Here is a 17,137-nt window from a genome sequence, read left to right as displayed (position 1 = left end):
TTGCAAGCACAAAGATCAGAGACTCCTCGTCAGCAACTCAGGGCTCAGGTACAGGTAGTAGCAAGCATTATAACAACTGCTTTCTCAAACGCGCATGGATATGTCGCCTCGCGCATGTGTACATATGAGAGAGAGAGAGAGAGAGAGAGAGAGAGAGAGAGAGAGAGAGAGAGAGAGAGAGAGAGAGAGAGAGAGAATGAAAGCAGAATTGTAAAGAAGAGCAAAGCAAGATGCACTGCACATGAACAATAGAAGCATTGCATATGAACTGTACGTGGTGATAATACTGACACTGGGGAAATGGGACAGGAGGAGGAGGAGGAGGAGGAGGAGGAGGAGGAGGAGGAGGAGGAGGAGGAGGAGGAGGAGGAAAAGGTGGAGGAGGTGGACAATTCAAAGGAATCATATACGTTAAGCTCTTCCATCATAAAATTCTACTCGTTGTCAACGCACAAAACCAACAGGTCACTATTTTTCCTGAAACAACAACAACAACAACAACAACAACAACACACACACACACACACACACACACAGATGAGGGAGGGGTAGAGTGACTGTAATTAATAGCAACAGTAACGCATTTATCAACATTACGGCGCCCCATTCCCATTGCGCTCTCCATTAAGGCATTAGTTTGTCATATTTACCATCGCTCTGACATATTAGTACTCGCATGCCCCCCCTGGTAATTAAATTGTCCTCCCCCCACTGTGGGTATCAAGTTATTCCCGCCAAAACAGATGGCAATCAGACGGGCGGACGATAAATAAACAACACCTATACCAATTCTAAGGGAGGAAATTGCTCTTAATCTCCTTTGCCAGCTGGTCGAGGCATTGTCGTCAGAGATGTATTGGTGTTTCCTCGTTTACTTCAATGTACGAAGAGCAGGATAGGGTGTTGAATGCTCTTAATGGCGTTTTTTTTTTTTTCATGTCTCTATTGATGCTTTTTAACATTAACAAGGATGCTTTGTTGGTGAGAGGGAAACACACACTCACCCCAGCCTCCTCTCCCGGTTCATTTGCTTCCTTTGTCCCTCAGCTTTGTAGTCACACCTGCTACCGAAAATTTGACAGGCCAATTTTCTCGTTTCGCCAAAAGAGTAAGTCGTTTTTTAATCATGACTTCTATTATACGTGTTATTATCCCCATTTTCTCCTCTTCCTCTTCCCTTACGTTCCTTTTTTTCTTTCTCTATAACTCCACATGACAGAGAGAGAGAGAGAGAGAGAGAGAGAGAGAGAGAGAGAGAGAGAAATACCTGCCTCTCAATGAGATCTCATCGCAAACATTTTCGAAGATTAGACGCATTAAAGAATAACCTTAAGAATGAAGTAAGCATTGAACTAAATAGAAAAATCAATACAATCTAAGTCCTAAGCATATACATATTCTCTCTCTCTCTCTCTCTCTCTCTCTCTCTCTCTCTCTCTCTCTCTCTCTCTCTCTCTCTAGTACCTTATCAGCAGGCCTGGCAGTTGATGAAGACCACGAGGCCTCTTACATGTCACCCTGACCTCAATAAACACCAGACCTTTTACTCACACCCTTGTTATTCTTAACTGAACGCCTTATCGCTTCACTTCGGCTACTCTTACCGGCCTGTAGTAAAGGTCTTAGGGCTTTTCAAGACTGGTTTTTTGTATAGTTCAAAGGAGTTTTAACAAATATTCTGTAGCTAGAAATTGGAAAATATCGCTGCAAACACGACTGATCTTATCTTTTGAACTCTGAGAATAGCATGTAGTTGTTTTGAATCCCTAAACATTACACAGATCTAAGCCCCGCATTCAGAAACGCTTTGCTCTCTCACCACGACTATTTTCGAAGGCCACAGAGATGATCACCAGGGTCACCAAGTATGTTTCCGCTGTTAATAATGTAGAAATATTGTCAATCTGTTATGGAAATTATAAGATCGTCCTTAAAAACCCGCGCAACTTCAACTACAGTCTGTTTGAATGTAGTGGAGGTGCGCAGCAGAAATGTTTAAGAATATGGACATCCTACATCTGTCACGCTTGTTTATTCTTTGCAGAGGCGACGAGGAAACACAGCACTCAAAAAACACACTATCATATCTCTACTGTATGATACTTATAACGTGCTCTGTTTTGCTGGAGGTCATTGGCCTTCTCAAGGATGTGTTTTTGTGCCTTTCATGATTCTAGTGGTGGTTTAACTCGGAGACTACGTCACTAAGGGAGGAAATACTTATGAAAATATGACTAGTAATCTGTTTTATCGCGTTCAGCGTTTGAAAATTGTTCTGATAAGAGGAAACGTTTCAAAACACGCGCCACAATCCTAGTAAGCCAATTGACCGTCAGGCAGCAGAGAGAGAGAGAGAGAGAGAGAGAGAGAGAGTGCTGGTGGAGGAGGAGGTGGAGGAGGAGGAGGAGGGAGAGGCTGGGAGTCAAACCGGACGTGGGTCATCACTAGAGGCCGCAGTTCTCCTCCTCCACCTCCTCCTCCTTACCTTCACATACAGCCATTGCTCTCTCTCTCTCTCTCTCTCTCTCTCTCTCTCTCTCTCTCTCTCTCTCTCTCTCTCGTCCACTTATCTATTGTCTTTAAATTTCAAGAAACAAAATATAAACAAACCACAAACAAGAAAACAAGTAAGAAAGCAAAACATTAGGAAAGGAAACTGCAAACAATGTCAAACAACAAAACCAAACAGTTAAACAAGAGTAGGAGGGCAAAAACACAGACGAGAAGAACAAGAACAAAGTAATAACAGTAAATCATGCAACGTAGAAGAACGATGAACAGTGTGTAAACAAGAGGTTGATGACAGAAGAGTGAATGCAGAAGAACGAGAACGAGATGAACAACAACAACAACAACAAGGAGAAGAAGAACAAGAACAAGAACAATAAGAATAAGAAAGACAAGAACAAAAACAAACACAAAACAAAACAAAAATAAGAGCAAGGAAAACAAGAACAACAAGGAGAAGAAAAGCACAAGAAGAAGAAGAAGAAGAAGAAGAAGAAGAAGAAGAAGAAAAACAAGAAGAAGAAGAAGAAGAAGAAGAAGAATGTATCATAACTCACAGCTTCTTTAATCACGTGGGTCTGTGTCTTCAGTTGATGTCTTCTCTCTTATCCTACATCTTCACATCATTATCTCACCTCATTTATTATCCCTCCCTCCCTCCCTTCCTCCATCTCTCCATCCTCCTTCTCCTCCTCCTCCTCCTTTTACTTGATTCCTACCCCAGCCAAATACGCAGACGAAGAGAGAGAGAGAGAGAGAGAGAGAGAGAGAGAGAGAGAGAGAGAGAAAGAGAGAGAGAGCTTGTATATATGGAGTCAGTGTATACCTTGGGGAAATATAAACACAAGGCTCTCTCTCTCTCTCTCTCTCTCTCTCTCTCTCTCTCTCTCTCTCTCTCTCTCTCTCTCTCTCTCTCTCTCTCTCACTTCTCTATTTTATTTCTTTTGTTCTCCTTTCTTCGTGTTTGTCTGTGTTTGTTTATCTGTCAGTTCAATCAGTTCATCTCTCTCTCTCTCTCTCTCTCTCTCTCTCACTGGATGCAAAGATTATACGTATTGTATCATTCAAATCTTTATTCTTTTTTTTTTCCATTTTTTCGCGTTGCTGGAAACTCGAATCATCTCTCTCTCTCTCTCTCTCTCTCTCTCTCTCTCTCTCTCTCTGGAAATGTATAAGCCAATGATAAAATATAAATAATTCCCCAAAAATACACGAACGCTTGAATGGGAGAAAGAAAACATTAATCCGATCGTCATCTGTTTTCGGCGGTTTTCTTTTATCACAGAAATTGCAGCGGAGGTTTTTTTTTATCCTTTTTTTTGTGTTTTTTTAAGCGTATGTCGGATTTCCACGAGAGAGAGAGAGAGAGAGAGAGAGAGAGAGAGAGAGAGAGGGCCGCCGTGGTACAGAAGAACCATGCGTGCTTCGGGGTCCGCGGGGTCTCCAAGCGCAAGGTTCGAATCCTGTCCACGGTCCGAGTGTAGGTTGGGCTTCCTCACTCGGGGCAACGGTTTCCTAGCGGGTGGGCTTTGAGATAGGATGTACCCCAAAAAGTACCCTCTTTAGCCCAGAAATAACCGTGAAAAGCCCACATGGTATGGTATAAGCATGGTATAAATAAGAAAGAGGGAGGGAGGGAGGGAGAGTATGTAAGGCTTCTGAGTTGTGGATACCAGTGTTCATGTATTTAAATGAGGCTATGCAAGGAGATAAATAATCAAAATATATTCCCTTCATTTACAGAACCAATAACTTATCTGCCTGCTCTCTCTCTCTCTCTCTCTCTCTCTCTCTCTCTCTCTCTCTCTCTCTCTCTCTCTCTTCGACATTCTCCATCATGCATAAGATAAATCAATAAATAAAAACATTAATACATATATAAACAAACAAGAACACACACACACACACACACACACACACACACACACATCACAAAAGACAAAACACCTTTTTTTTCTTTCCCTCTTCTTTTTCCTCCTTCTTCTCCTCCTCCTCCTCCTCCTCCTCCTCCTTTATCGCCTCCTTCAGGATTCTTGAAGGAGTGGAAGACTCTCTCGGGCCGAAGAAGACAGACTTACTCCTTCTTCACTTTGACTGAAGAGGAGGAGGAGGAGGAGGAGGAGGAGGAGGAGGAGGAGGAGGAGGAAGCGCTGTCGTGGAATTGGTCAAACCTCTCCGGACAAGACCTTCGTTTCACAAGTTTCTGTTGTTCCACTTCCCCTACTCTCTCTCTCTCTCTCTCTCTCTCTCTCTCTCTCTCTCTCTCTCTCGTGTGTGTGTGTGTGTGTGTGTGTCAATTTCCGTCTTGCAGTATTGAATTTCTGATTTGTGTCTTATTTTTCTTTTCTTTTTTTTCACACTCTCTTCTTTTCGTTCTTCTTCCTTGGGACACTTCATGCTTCTCATTATTGGGTTTCATAGCTTCAATTTACGATCCGTTCCTATTTTTTTTTTTTTTTCCCGTCACATCTGAACTGGGCAAGGTTTATCAGGAGTCATTCAGTTTGTGCGATTATTCAAGTGTTTTCCTGGCGTTTCTTTGACTTTTGTACTTGGTAGTCTTCAATCACACTTTCATCTGTGTATTACAGGCCACTCACACTAAGCTGGCTGTTAAAATGTCTAAGTAAGAGTCGTCTTTGCACTTAAGCCTTTGTGTGCTGCAATGGGAGACAGATCTTTGTGGCCCCCAAAAGTCGAGGAGGAGGAGGAGGAGGAGGAGGAGGAGGAGGAGGAGGAGGAGGAGGAGGAGGAGGAAGAAGAAGAAGAAGAAGAAGAAGAAGAAGAAGAAGAAGAAGAAGAAGAAGAAGAAGAAGAAGAAGAAGAAGAAGAAGAAGAAGAAGAAGAAGCAGAAGCAGAAGAAGAAGAAGAAGAAGAAGAAGAGGAAGAGGAAGAGGAAGAGGAGGAGAAGGAGAAGGAGAAGGAGAAGGAGGAGGAGGAGGAATACAAAGGAATATACAAAGGAAGACAAACAGCAACAGACCCTTAGGTCCTTACTAGGCTGTTTGTGGAGACTATCTACTAACTACCAGTGGTAGAGACAGGAGGAGGAGAAGCTAAAGAGAAGAAAAATGGGTACATGAAACTGATTTGAAAAAAAAAAAAAAAAACAGTTTGGTGAATGTCATCACCTCTTTCAAAAACAGGAACTTGGTGAACAAAAATTTGGACAATATTTCAGACTCTCTCCGGCTGTGTTCACTGATGCCCTCCTATAACATTAGATTCTTCTTCCTCTCATCTCCCTTCCTTTGTTCTTCAATCATTCCTTTAGCGAAATACGACTACAGACAATAAATAAGGGTTCGGATTACATTCTCATTCTCCTCCTTCTCTTTCCTTACCTCCTCCTACCTCGCTGCAATTCCGTCACAGGCGCAAAGACGGGGAAATAATTGCCAACAAGGCGGTAAATGTTGCATCTCGCTGGATTACAGAAGAGAACACTGGACAAGGTGGCGGTGAACGAAGCTGTGGCGACAAGGAACGGTGTATGGCCAGCGGCACGCGAGTGAGGGAGAGGGGAACACTGTAGGAAGGCTCCGTGAGGCGAAATGGTGAGGGAAGGAAGGGGAAAAGTAATTGGTTTTCTGGATAGTGTTCGCTTGGGATTACGCTGAAGGTCTGAAGGATGCGACACGGCAGGACAACAGCTGCGGGGGCAGGCGGTGGTGGTGGTAGTGGTGGTGGTAGTGGGAGATAGATAGATAGATAGATAGATAGATAGACAGACAGACAGATAGATAGATAGACAGACAGACAGATAGATAGATAGATAGATAAATAGACAGCTGGAGAGAGAGAGAGAGAGAGAGAGAGAGAGAGAGAGAGAGAGAGAGAGAGAGAGAGAGAGAGAGAGAGAGAGAGAGTAGTGCTACAAAACATCCACTAAACCCAATTATAACTAAATAAAACGAAACCATAATGTCACCACCACCACCACCACCACCACCATTGACTCACTCCAAAGTTCCCCGTACTCCCCTTCTCCCAACCCAACACCCGCGTAAACAGAAGCCGACCCAGTTGATAGGAAGCTGAGTGGTTGAGATCTGCAGCTGTGACGCAAACATTCCCACTGCCGCCTCCTGCCCTACTTCATTCAAGACATTAATTCACACAGATAAAGAGAAAAGTTATACCCATACAGCCACTCTCGTCTTTTCTCCTCCTCCTCCTCCTCTTCCTGCCCTTTCTCCTTCTGTTTTCTTCATTCTCATCCTCCTCCTCCTCTTCCTCCTCCTCCTCCTCTTCCTCGTTTTCGTTCTAGTTTTCGTCTTTGTTCTTCTCCGTAAAAAGAATTAAAAATTATAATAGGATCGAGTTTCCTTTGTAAATTAACAATTGCTGATGCGATGGTTCTTTTTCTTCCTGTAAGTTATCCAATACAATCTACAACTATTCACAGTCACAGTCTCGAGTGGAAAGAGTGTGATCTGACTACGAATCAGACTCTTGCCCCTTCCGATCTGAACAGGTAATACATGCTGCCACGCAGTCTATTTTTCTATTTCTCGTTTATTACATTCAGACTGTCACTGTGTAATGTTTATCGGTAATCGGTATCGTCGTGGGGGCGTCACTCGTCTCATCGTGGGATACTTTAACCCCTTGAACACCATGATGCGCTTCCATATTCATTCTACTTACTAACTGGTGACTTCAGATACTTAGATTGGGATCAATATAGTGAAGACTGTGGCCGTTAATCTTCTCACCTCCATAGAGCCTTCCTAATGTCAATAAAATCGTCAAATCACACCCAAAACTCAAGGTTAAAAATTGTCCCAGTATTGGAGAGGGTTAAAGTTACAAAACCTGTACACATCACGCTGAATGATAAACAAATTCAGATCCGCGACATGCATACCTACACCTGGCGCGATTTTTACATCTGCTGCCAGGCCACACTTGAATCTCATATCACGCTCAACAATACCTCAAAATGCATAGAACATTCCCCACTTAGAATTCTCTCTCTCTCTCTCTCTCTCTCTCTCTCTCTCTCTCTCTCTCTCTCTCTCTCTCTCTCTCTCTCTCTCTCTCACTTATTGCTCGTTTTCTATTTTATTTTCCTCTCTCTCTTTGAATTTCGCTTTTTTCATATACTTTTTTTCCCTTTGCACTGTCCTTGTTTATTTACATTTCCCTCGTTTATGTTTCTATTTTTCTCTCCTTCCATTCCAATTTTTCTAAACCTTTATACCTTCATAGTTTTATTCCTTTTCCGCTGCAGTTAAAAATTTCATCCACCCCAACATTTCTTTCTGTATTTTTCCCGCTCTTTTGTTCCTTTTTCCTCCGATTATTTTCACCAGTCACTCCTAACCTGCTGTCCTGCCTTCTGCTTACTGCGCTTTGATCTTTATTAGAAGTTTCTTTTTTTATTTCAATTTATTTTCTTTTTCTGTCTCGCATTTTAATCTTTAGCCTTCGTGGAGTGGCTTCAGCTGTATTTATTGTTATATATTTTCTATTTTTTTTTTTACCTTATTCAAGTGACAGGATATATATTTTTCATCTTACTTTTTTTTTTAATATCCTCAAACTTATTCCCACACGACCTCAGTTGTAATATTCACCATTTATTTTTATCATTTCAACCTTGTCAACGCTACGTAACACATTTCATTCATTATTTCAACTTTATTCCTGCAATCTAAACCATATTTGTCACTTCTTCCACTCCCCTCAACCTTATTCACGCGATTCTAGTTTTTTTTTCACATTTTTTTTTTTTACTCTTAATCACATTCGTGCTACCTAAACTACACCCTTCACTTTATTTTGTTTTCATTTCTTTAGTATATTCACGTAACCATGCATTTTCCTTTTCAATTTCTCTCTTATTTCAAACTTATTCATGCAACCTGACCTACGTATATTTTTTTTTTACTTATTTCCATCTTACTCATATTCACGCAACCCGATCTGGACTTTCACGTAGTTTTCTTGTCTTATGTTTTCCCTACACAACCTTACTCGCACAAACTAAGCTACATTTTTCAATACTTTTTCAATACTTTCTCTCTCGCTCCGTCAAACGTGTTCGCGCGAGAGTTGCTGCGACCTATTAGGACGGATAAAATACTCCGCCCGGCACCTCGCTTGGTCCACGAGAGCATACAGTGCATAGTATTGAGCGAGGTGGTGGTGGTGGTGGTGGTGGTGGTGGTGGTAATAGTGGTGATAGTAGTAGTAGTGGTGGTGTCTCATTACTGTCCTACCGCCACGTCCGACTCACAGTGGCACCACACACACACACACACACACACACACACACACACACACACACACACACACACACACACACACACACACAGAGAACCAAGTGCCACAAGAGTAAACCTTATTTTTTTCTTTTCTTTTTTTCCTTCTTCCTGTCATTTGTGAGGAAACTACAGGGAAAAAGAGGGTTAAGAGCAGTGAATGAGTAAAGAAAGGGTTGAACTGGTTTGAACGGATATGATCGAGAAAAAATGATAGGCGAGAAGAAAGAGATGCAATTATCATAGAGAGAAATGGGAGGATGTGAAATCAGTATGAAAGAAAAAAGGAGAAATAAGAAAAAAATATGCGTCAACAGGAAGGAAAATGCATATAAGAGATAGGGAAATGGAATACAAATGAGAGAAATGGACGGAAAATGGATATGGAAAAATACATCATGAGCTAGAAAAAAAGGAGAAAAACTGTAAACGGAGAAAAAAAATGAAAAAAATGGGAAAGTAAAAAAAGACATTTGTGGGCAAAAAAAGAAAAGGTGAGCAAAACATTGATGAACCGGAAAAAAGAGAAAAAATATATATAACAAACGGAATAGTAGATAAAGAAAAAGAAGAAACCTTATAAACGTAAACAAATAAGCGCTTATGAATCAAAGTAAACAAAAAAAGAAAAGAAAAATATAAAAAGAAGAAAAGAGAACATAGGAACGAGTGTGGACGGGGAAGATGGAAATAATCATGGCAGTATGTAGCAACCTTTCTTTCCCTCAGGCTATCACGCGACGAATCCGAGAATCTAACCAGCCCACCGCCCAAGGCCCAACAGAGTAGCCAGCCAGCCAGCCAGCCTGTCCACCCAACGCTCAATCCACAAAGCCTTACTCGGCCTCTTGGTAACCTCTTTCTGACACGCTACTTTAACTTACACCAGGTTTGAGGTAGGCAAGTGTGTATTATTTAACCCTCAATATTGAGACATATTTTTACCTTTATATTTGTGTACGATTAGACCATTTTATTGACATTAAGAAAGGTCTATGGAGGCCAGAAGATTAATGGCCACAGTCTTCACTATTTTAATCCCCGACGTAAGTTTCTAAAGTTATACAAATATTAACCAGAATGAATATGGAAACGCGTCATGGTACTAGAGAGGTTAACCCCCTTCAGTACTGGAACACATTTTTACTTTGAGTTTTGGGTATAATTAGACTTTTTCTTTTTTTTGACATTAAGAAGGGTCTATGAAGGTCAGAGAATTAATGGCCACAGTCTTCACTATTTTAATCCCCACATAAGTTTCTAAGGCTGTATAAAATCACCAAATAGTAAGCAGAATGCATATGAAAACACGTCCTGGTACTGAAAGGGTTAATAATACTACCAAGATAATTTGAAGGAATGAAGGTGGGAGATATATCAGTCACTTAGAAAAAAAAAAAGAAGAAAACTAATAATAAGAAAAGAAAAATTGAACGAAATCACCCGCCTGGTTTTGTTGTTGTTGTTGTTGTTGTTGTTGTTGCTGTTGTTGTTGTTGTTGTTGCTGTTGTTGTTGTTGTTTTTGTTGTTGTTGTTATTGTTGTTGTTGTTGCAGAGTTTAGAAGTTTCTTATACACTTCACTATATTCCCTTCTAATTCTTCTCCAATCCTCCTCCTCGTCCTCCTCCTCCTCCTCCTCTTCCTTCTCCTTCTCTTCCTCTTGATCTACAACGCAACTCTCTCTCTCTCTCTCTCTCTCTCTCTCCTTATCATTCTAAGTCATTTCATTCTCACACTTCATTTACTTTCCTGTTTTCTTTCATGATCATCTTTATCTCATACTAATTATTATCTCCTCCTCATAATCATCCTCATCCTCTTCCTCTTCTTCTTCTTCCTCTTCACTCTCTCATTCTTCCTCCTCTGATATATTCTCGTATTATCTTCCTCTTTGGACCCTTCTTCTCTTTCCTCGTCCTCCTCTTCCTCTCCTCCTCCTCCTCCTCCTCTTCCTCCTCCTCCTCCTTCTCTAGACCAGGAAGGAATTTCACCTCTACAAATGCATTCCAGACACGAGCATTAAACTTGATAATTGGAAAATAAACGAAGCTGTCACTTGTCTGGCCTACGCAGGAGGAATAGGAGGAGGAGGAGGAGGAGGAGGAGGAGGAGGAGGAGAATGGGAGCAGTATCCTTAGTTATCGTTGTTGTTATTATTTGTTGTTTGCTGATGTTGTTGTTCATCTTTGGCTCTACGCTCGGGTCTCAGAAGATAAATGGGAACAGGAACAAGAAGAATAAGCAGAATAAGAATGAAAAAACAACAAAAGGTAAGAAAGAGACGGAAGAGAAGGAGGAGGAGGAGGAGGAGGAGGAGGAGGAGGAGGAGGAGGAGGAAATGAGGCAGCAGTAACGGCCTTCCTTCCATCCAGTGCGTATTCGTGCAATCAACAATTTATCTCGCTCTTTTTATCACTGAGAATCGCCGGAAACTTCCTTGTGTGCTTGCGGTGACAAGGCACAAGTGGAGAAGAGAAGCAGGTGGAGGAGAGGAGCAGGTGGAGAGAAGCAGGTGGAAGAGAGAAGCAGTTGGAGGGGAGAAAAAAGTGGAGAAGAAAAGTAAGTGGAGGAGAGAAGGAGGTGGGAAAGACAAGCAGGTGGAAGAGAGAAGCAGCTGGAGGAGAGGAGGAAGTGGAGAAGAAAAGCAGGTGGAGGAAGCAAGTGGAGCAACGGGAAGCAAGCAAAAGTGACACAGGTGAACAGGTGAAATAAGTAAAGCAAAGACCAGTGTACTTGCCAGTGTAATTAAGTAGAACATTTCCCTCTAGACGTTGTAAAGTGCTCTATCTTCCACTTGTTGATGTGCTGATTCACTTGTACTTTGTGCGGTGCTATGTTGTGGAAGTAATGTGATAGTGAGACACTTAGATCTAGGGACAAATGTTACTTATCACCAAGGTTACTCTCTCTCTCTCTCTCTCTCTCTCTCTCTCTCTCTCTCTCTCTCTCTCTCTCTTTATCTCTGTCTCTCAATCCTTCCCTTTTCCTTCTCTCCCTTAACTATATTCTCTCTTTTCTATCTCCCTCCCTTCCATTCCTTTCACTCCACGACCCTCCTCCTCCTCCTCCTCCTCCTCCTCCTCCTCCTCCAACAGACCACTTCAATCACGCCAACTTCCCTCTGTCCCTCCCTCGCCCCGCCTCTCCTCGCCTCTCCTCTCCCTTCCGTATGCAACACAGCAAGTCAGTCAGGCAGTAAGTCGCTCCCACACACTCCTCGTCCCTCCCTCAACCAGAGACCAAGGCCCCGCAGAAGAGACAATGACCTACCCTATAGCTACTTGTCATCTACCTAACTTAATTTAATGTAAGCTAACGCAGCTTTACCTAACCTTACCTTATAACATTACCTAACCGCTATGCTATGTGTATCTTCCAGGCCTTTAAAACAGTACATAAGTCTCTGATTCTTAGTATTAAGAAAGGAAAGAAGAAAAAAAATGTACTAGAGAAGTACAAAGTATGAGGTAAAATAAAGAGAACATCAAGAAAGAAAGGGGAAAAATAAGAAGTGAAAAAAACACGTAAAGAAAACACAAAACGTCAAGAAAAGTAGGAAATATAAAGAAGCACAGAATAGCCAGAGGGAAACACACATCGGCAGTAGCAAGTAAAGGAAACTCGTCGAGAAAAATAAATAAGTGATGATAATCTGATAGAAAAAAAAAAAAGACGTTGAATAGAGCCATGTGTTGTTCCTTGAAGCCTTGTCAGACACCTCTAGGTTATCTCAACAAAAGTCATACCACCCTCTATTTCCTCTACCCCTCCCTAACACCCGCATTCAGTTCAACCCACTCTCCCTTCCCTGTGCCTCCCCTTCTTTATTACTGGAAGGCACCGGTGTGAACATAAAGAGAATAATTGTAAATGTTTTTTGTTTTTTTCATGCAAGAGGGGAAGCTGGCCTAAGGAAAAAAAAATAAAAAAGGCCCACTTGTATGCCAATTTCCTTAAAAATAAGTAGGGTTAGCTAAAAGTCAGGGACAAATGTCTTGAAACCTCCTTCTTAAAAGAAATCAAGTCGAAGGAAGATGAAAATATCGAAGCAGGCAGGATGTTCAAGAAATGTAAATGGTTAATAAGAGAAAAAGGAAAGAGGGAAGAAAACAGACGAACCGACAGTGAAAGGAAATGAGTGTATAAAGAAGCAAAGGGAACAAACAACACAAATATCAAGATTAACAAGAGAAAAGAAAAAAAGGAAGAGAGAAGGAAACAGAAGACCCGAACGGAAAAGAAAGTGATACGCATAAATGAGAAGACAAAGGAGACAACACACAAATTTAGATCAAGAGACAAGAAAGAGAGAGAGAATAAAGCAAAACCTAGACAGTGTAAAGGGACACGCCAAGGAGTGTAGTTCCAAAGATTGCAGCCCCAACCAACACCTTAACCTCTGCCGTACCATGACGCGTTTTCATATTCATTCTGGTTACTATTTGACGATTTTATACAGTTTCAGAAATACCTCCATAGATCCTTCCTAATGCAAATAAATCGTCCAATCATACTCAAAACTCACGGTAATAAAACGTCCCAGTAATGAAGGAGTTAACACGGTCCAACTTAATGCAGCACCGTCACCATCAACGTGGCCGTGCAAGGAGAGGTGTGGTTCGTGTTCACCAATTTCTCTCAAGCAGACAGCAGTTCATAATCTGAATCTCTTGCTTTCACATCATGACTATTTTTCAAAGCTACAGGTGACTACATACGGTGTTCCTCAGATGGTAATGAAGAAATCTTGTTCATTTTTTCACTAAGACTATTAAAAAGAACGTGTAACTTCAGCTAGAGTGTTTTGAAAGTAGTGAAGGTGCGAGCCAAAAGTGTTTCAGAGTATGGTGCTGTTTTCAAAGGACAAAGAAGTGAACAGTCGCACTCTTATTGGTGCTTTTCCTTGTGGTTATGAGGAATTCTTGCCAAACTTTCACTACGATCATAAAAACATCCTCAAGACAACCACTATCACTGCTAGTCTTCTACACACACACACACACACACACACACACACACACACACACACACACACACACACACACACACCCGGTAGCTCAGTGGTTAGAGCGCTGGCTTCACAAGCCAGAGGACCGGGATTCGATTCCCCGGCCGGGTGGAGATATTTGGGTGTCTCCTTTCACGTGTAGCCCCTGTTCACCTAGCAGTGAGTAGGTACGGGATGTAAATCGAGGAGTTGTGACCTTGTTGTCCCGGTGTGTGGTGTGTGCCTGGTCTCAGGCCTATCCGAAGATCGGAAATAATGAGCTCTGAGCTCGTTCCGTAGGGTAACGTCTGGCTGTCTCGTCAGAGACTGCAGCAGATCAAACAGTGAATCACACTCACACACACACACACACACACACACACACACACACACACACACATTAAGCAGCCCGCTACTTTGGCTGGATAAAAACAGGTTTGCATGTACCTGTTTTTTTTTTTTTTTTTTTGACCCGAGGCGTGTTACTGTACAGAATAACAATGACATAGGCCATTGAATCCTTGAGGAATGTGCTCACAAACTCACATTGCAGCGGTCACAATGGCGAGTGATGAACTTTATTTGCTATTTTACTGTATACATATTGCGCATTCGCTGAGCTGGATCACGTCAGTAGCTGAGATGCGCCTCACTCACACCTTCTAAAAGGCTCTGTTTGAAGTTAGACGGATTTTTAAGGATCTTTTTACAATTCTGCTGACAGAATAATAAGATTTTTACCTTATTAGCACATCCCCTTTCTGTGGTCCTAGTGAGAGAGTTTCTGATTACGGGCATTTTCAATACGTTAAACAAATTTTTAAGCTTTTTAACAGTTCTAGTGAGAAATTAACAAGATTTCTACATTACTAACAGAATTCTCTCACTTGTTCTATGTCCACGCAAATATATATTTTTTTTTCATTGCTGTTGGCTGATAAAAAAAAAAAAAAAGAATCACAGTTGTACAGTTGCAAAAGAATTCAACCATGCAAAGAAATCCTCGCCAATGAAAGAGGACACTTGACACCTAATACTGAACACTGGCGCGCATCCCTCATTCACTGCAGCCTCGGAGAAGTTCCTGAGACGAGAACATAGTCAGAGAGAAGCACACCTAATTAAGACCGCGTTCCCGCAAGTCTCAAAGTTTTACCTCGATTCCTTTTTAATCCCCTCACTGTTGGACTATTTTTCAGTAATCACCTACAACTTATTACTTTTTTTTTTTGCACCACAGTTTCTTAAATACTTAAGCTAAAAATAAACAAATTTCTTGTTTCCAAACAATTTATCGTTGTGCTCTGCGGGTCGACAAAGAATGAGCACAGCAGTGAAAGAGTTAACAGGTCGGGTGAAAGTTATTGAGCGTCCCTAAGAGTGTTTTCATGATGCTGGTGATAGATCAACAAAGATTCTAGGTCTGGGGACAGAAAAGAACCTCAACTAACCATATTTTAGGCCTCTAAGAGTGGTACTTAAAAGAGAAACTTTTGGAAATGCGAAACACGAAGCATAAGGATTCTATAATATTACCTGTGAAGAAAAAAAAAACATCCATGGAACCCCAAGCAGCCTTATCTTGGAGTTCTAAAAATGGTACTTAAGGAAGAGGAAGACGTTTGGAAATGCTGCAGAGAAGCAGCGCGCGCAACATACCTCGGCTTGAAAGAGAGTAGGGACGGAGAAGTATCCAACTGGGTGATCCGGAACTACAAGGAAGGGCGGGGCCAGGATGTTCTTAAGGCCGCGAGTCAGTGCCAGTGCCAGGAGACCGATGCCGAAGGACGTAGCCCCAGACTGCCACGAGGTGCCCGTGTAGAAGTCCCACACGTTCCACACGCCCCGCCAGTGGTTGACGACGCATACACAGTAGATGAGCGTGTAGAATCGCGATATCAGCAGGTGGAGGATGGGGCGTCGCGAGTGGTCACAGAGAGAGGCGAGGGGCCCCTGGATGAGACAGAAGAGCAAGCCGGACAGCACTCCGATGCCCAGCGAGGTGAACGTGGAGTACAGTTGGTTCTCCGGAAAGAGGTAGGTGTCCATGAGCTGCCAACACCCGCGCCAGTAAAACACCACCAGGGGCGCGAACACAAAGATGGATAACAGTGAGTCCAGCAGCCCTAGGAGTCCCATGATAGGCTTGCCCCACTCCCCGCCCCCACCGGCGCCCCCACTTTCCCCCATCGCTCCTGGCACTCTCGGCAGCTCCTCCTCCCTCTCACTAAACGTTCACCTATTGACCACAGGTGTGTCTTTCAGTTTCTTTTTCTTTTCTTTCTCTTCAGTTTCTTCCTCAGCGTAGCTCTTTCACAAAGACACTGGCAAGGCCTTCAGGAGACTTTAATGTGTGTGCAGTGAGTGTGAGGGTCGCGGGTCGCCCTTGTTGGGAGGTTTCTCGGCGCGGAGGTGAGTGTGGCAGGCTTGGTGCTGGGATGACAGAGACGGACTTGAGGCTCCTGCCATAGGATGTCCTCATTCGCCTGGTGGGAACGAGGGTCGCTCACTAGCAGCCTCCACCGTGGCTCACAACACTCCGGCCTCCCCGCCTCTGTGATCACCTCGTCCCGCGGGTTGGCCTCGCCGTGGCTCCCTGGGGCTCCTGTGCTGCTAAATGGTCGGCATGACCTCGTTGTAGGCGCTGAGAGTCACCAGGAATCCTGTCCCTTCACACCAATTACATAAAAATCTTTCCATGTGAGGCTGAGTGTTTTGGTCTCAGAAGTGTAAAGGCACGGCAAGATTCGTCACTCTCCGCCTCGAGTATTGCTCACACGTACAAGATTAAGTTGTGTGCTGTGGAGGCGCCGGTGAGACGCGGGTGTGACAGAGAGGGAGAGAGAAAAGTCTTGAGCAGAATGTGCGGCGCACGCGAGTGGTGCTTCCCGAACCGTGGCTGCGCGGCGAGTGCGCGGTGAATGAGGAGGTGCGGACGGTGTAACTGGAGAGAAGGCCGTGCGGGTGGGTTACTGACGGGACAGCGCTCAGGGTGATTCAGGCTGGGGTGGCTGCTGGCTGTGTGCAAACGTGTTACACCGACACAACAAATGGCTTCCCATATTAACGCCTGTAGCTATATCCTCCTTCTTTCTTCTTCTTCTCCTCCTCCTCCTCCTCCTCCTGCTCACCTCAGTTTTTTACACGTCTCCTTTTTCGTCTATATACTGAGTAAACAATTATATTAATCGACTCAGGACTCTCCCACTCATCGCTCTGACACAACACGTCACATCTTCCCCTCGGTCCGCCTCCCTCCCGACCTTCGACTTGGTGACCGAACAGCTCCCAGTGTGACAAGCTCTTCCGGCGGGGCGAGGCGCGTGCAGAAACGATGACTGGCACACCACGCCAACAACAACTGCTGCTACT

The 17,137-nt window shown here is 43.2% G+C and overlaps 1 protein-coding gene across 1 annotated transcript in view; it reads right to left on the bottom strand.

Moving 5' to 3' along the window:
• Positions 1-16,856, bottom strand: part of LOC123505576 — a 41,085-nt gene extending 24,229 nt beyond the window's left edge. The window contains exon 1 of the mRNA XM_045257055.1: positions 15,425-16,856. Coding sequence (XP_045112990.1) covers positions 15,425-15,955 — 531 coding nt within the window. The 5' untranslated portion in view covers positions 15,956-16,856. The remainder of the gene's footprint in view (positions 1-15,424) is intronic.
• Between the last annotated feature and the right edge of the window lie 281 nt (positions 16,857-17,137).

The sequence above is a fragment of the Portunus trituberculatus genome, chromosome 18 (genome assembly GCF_017591435.1).
Source record: "Portunus trituberculatus isolate SZX2019 chromosome 18, ASM1759143v1, whole genome shotgun sequence".
Lineage (NCBI taxonomy): Eukaryota > Metazoa > Arthropoda > Malacostraca > Decapoda > Portunidae > Portunus > Portunus trituberculatus.
This window is presented reverse-complemented; position numbering and strand designations above follow the sequence as displayed.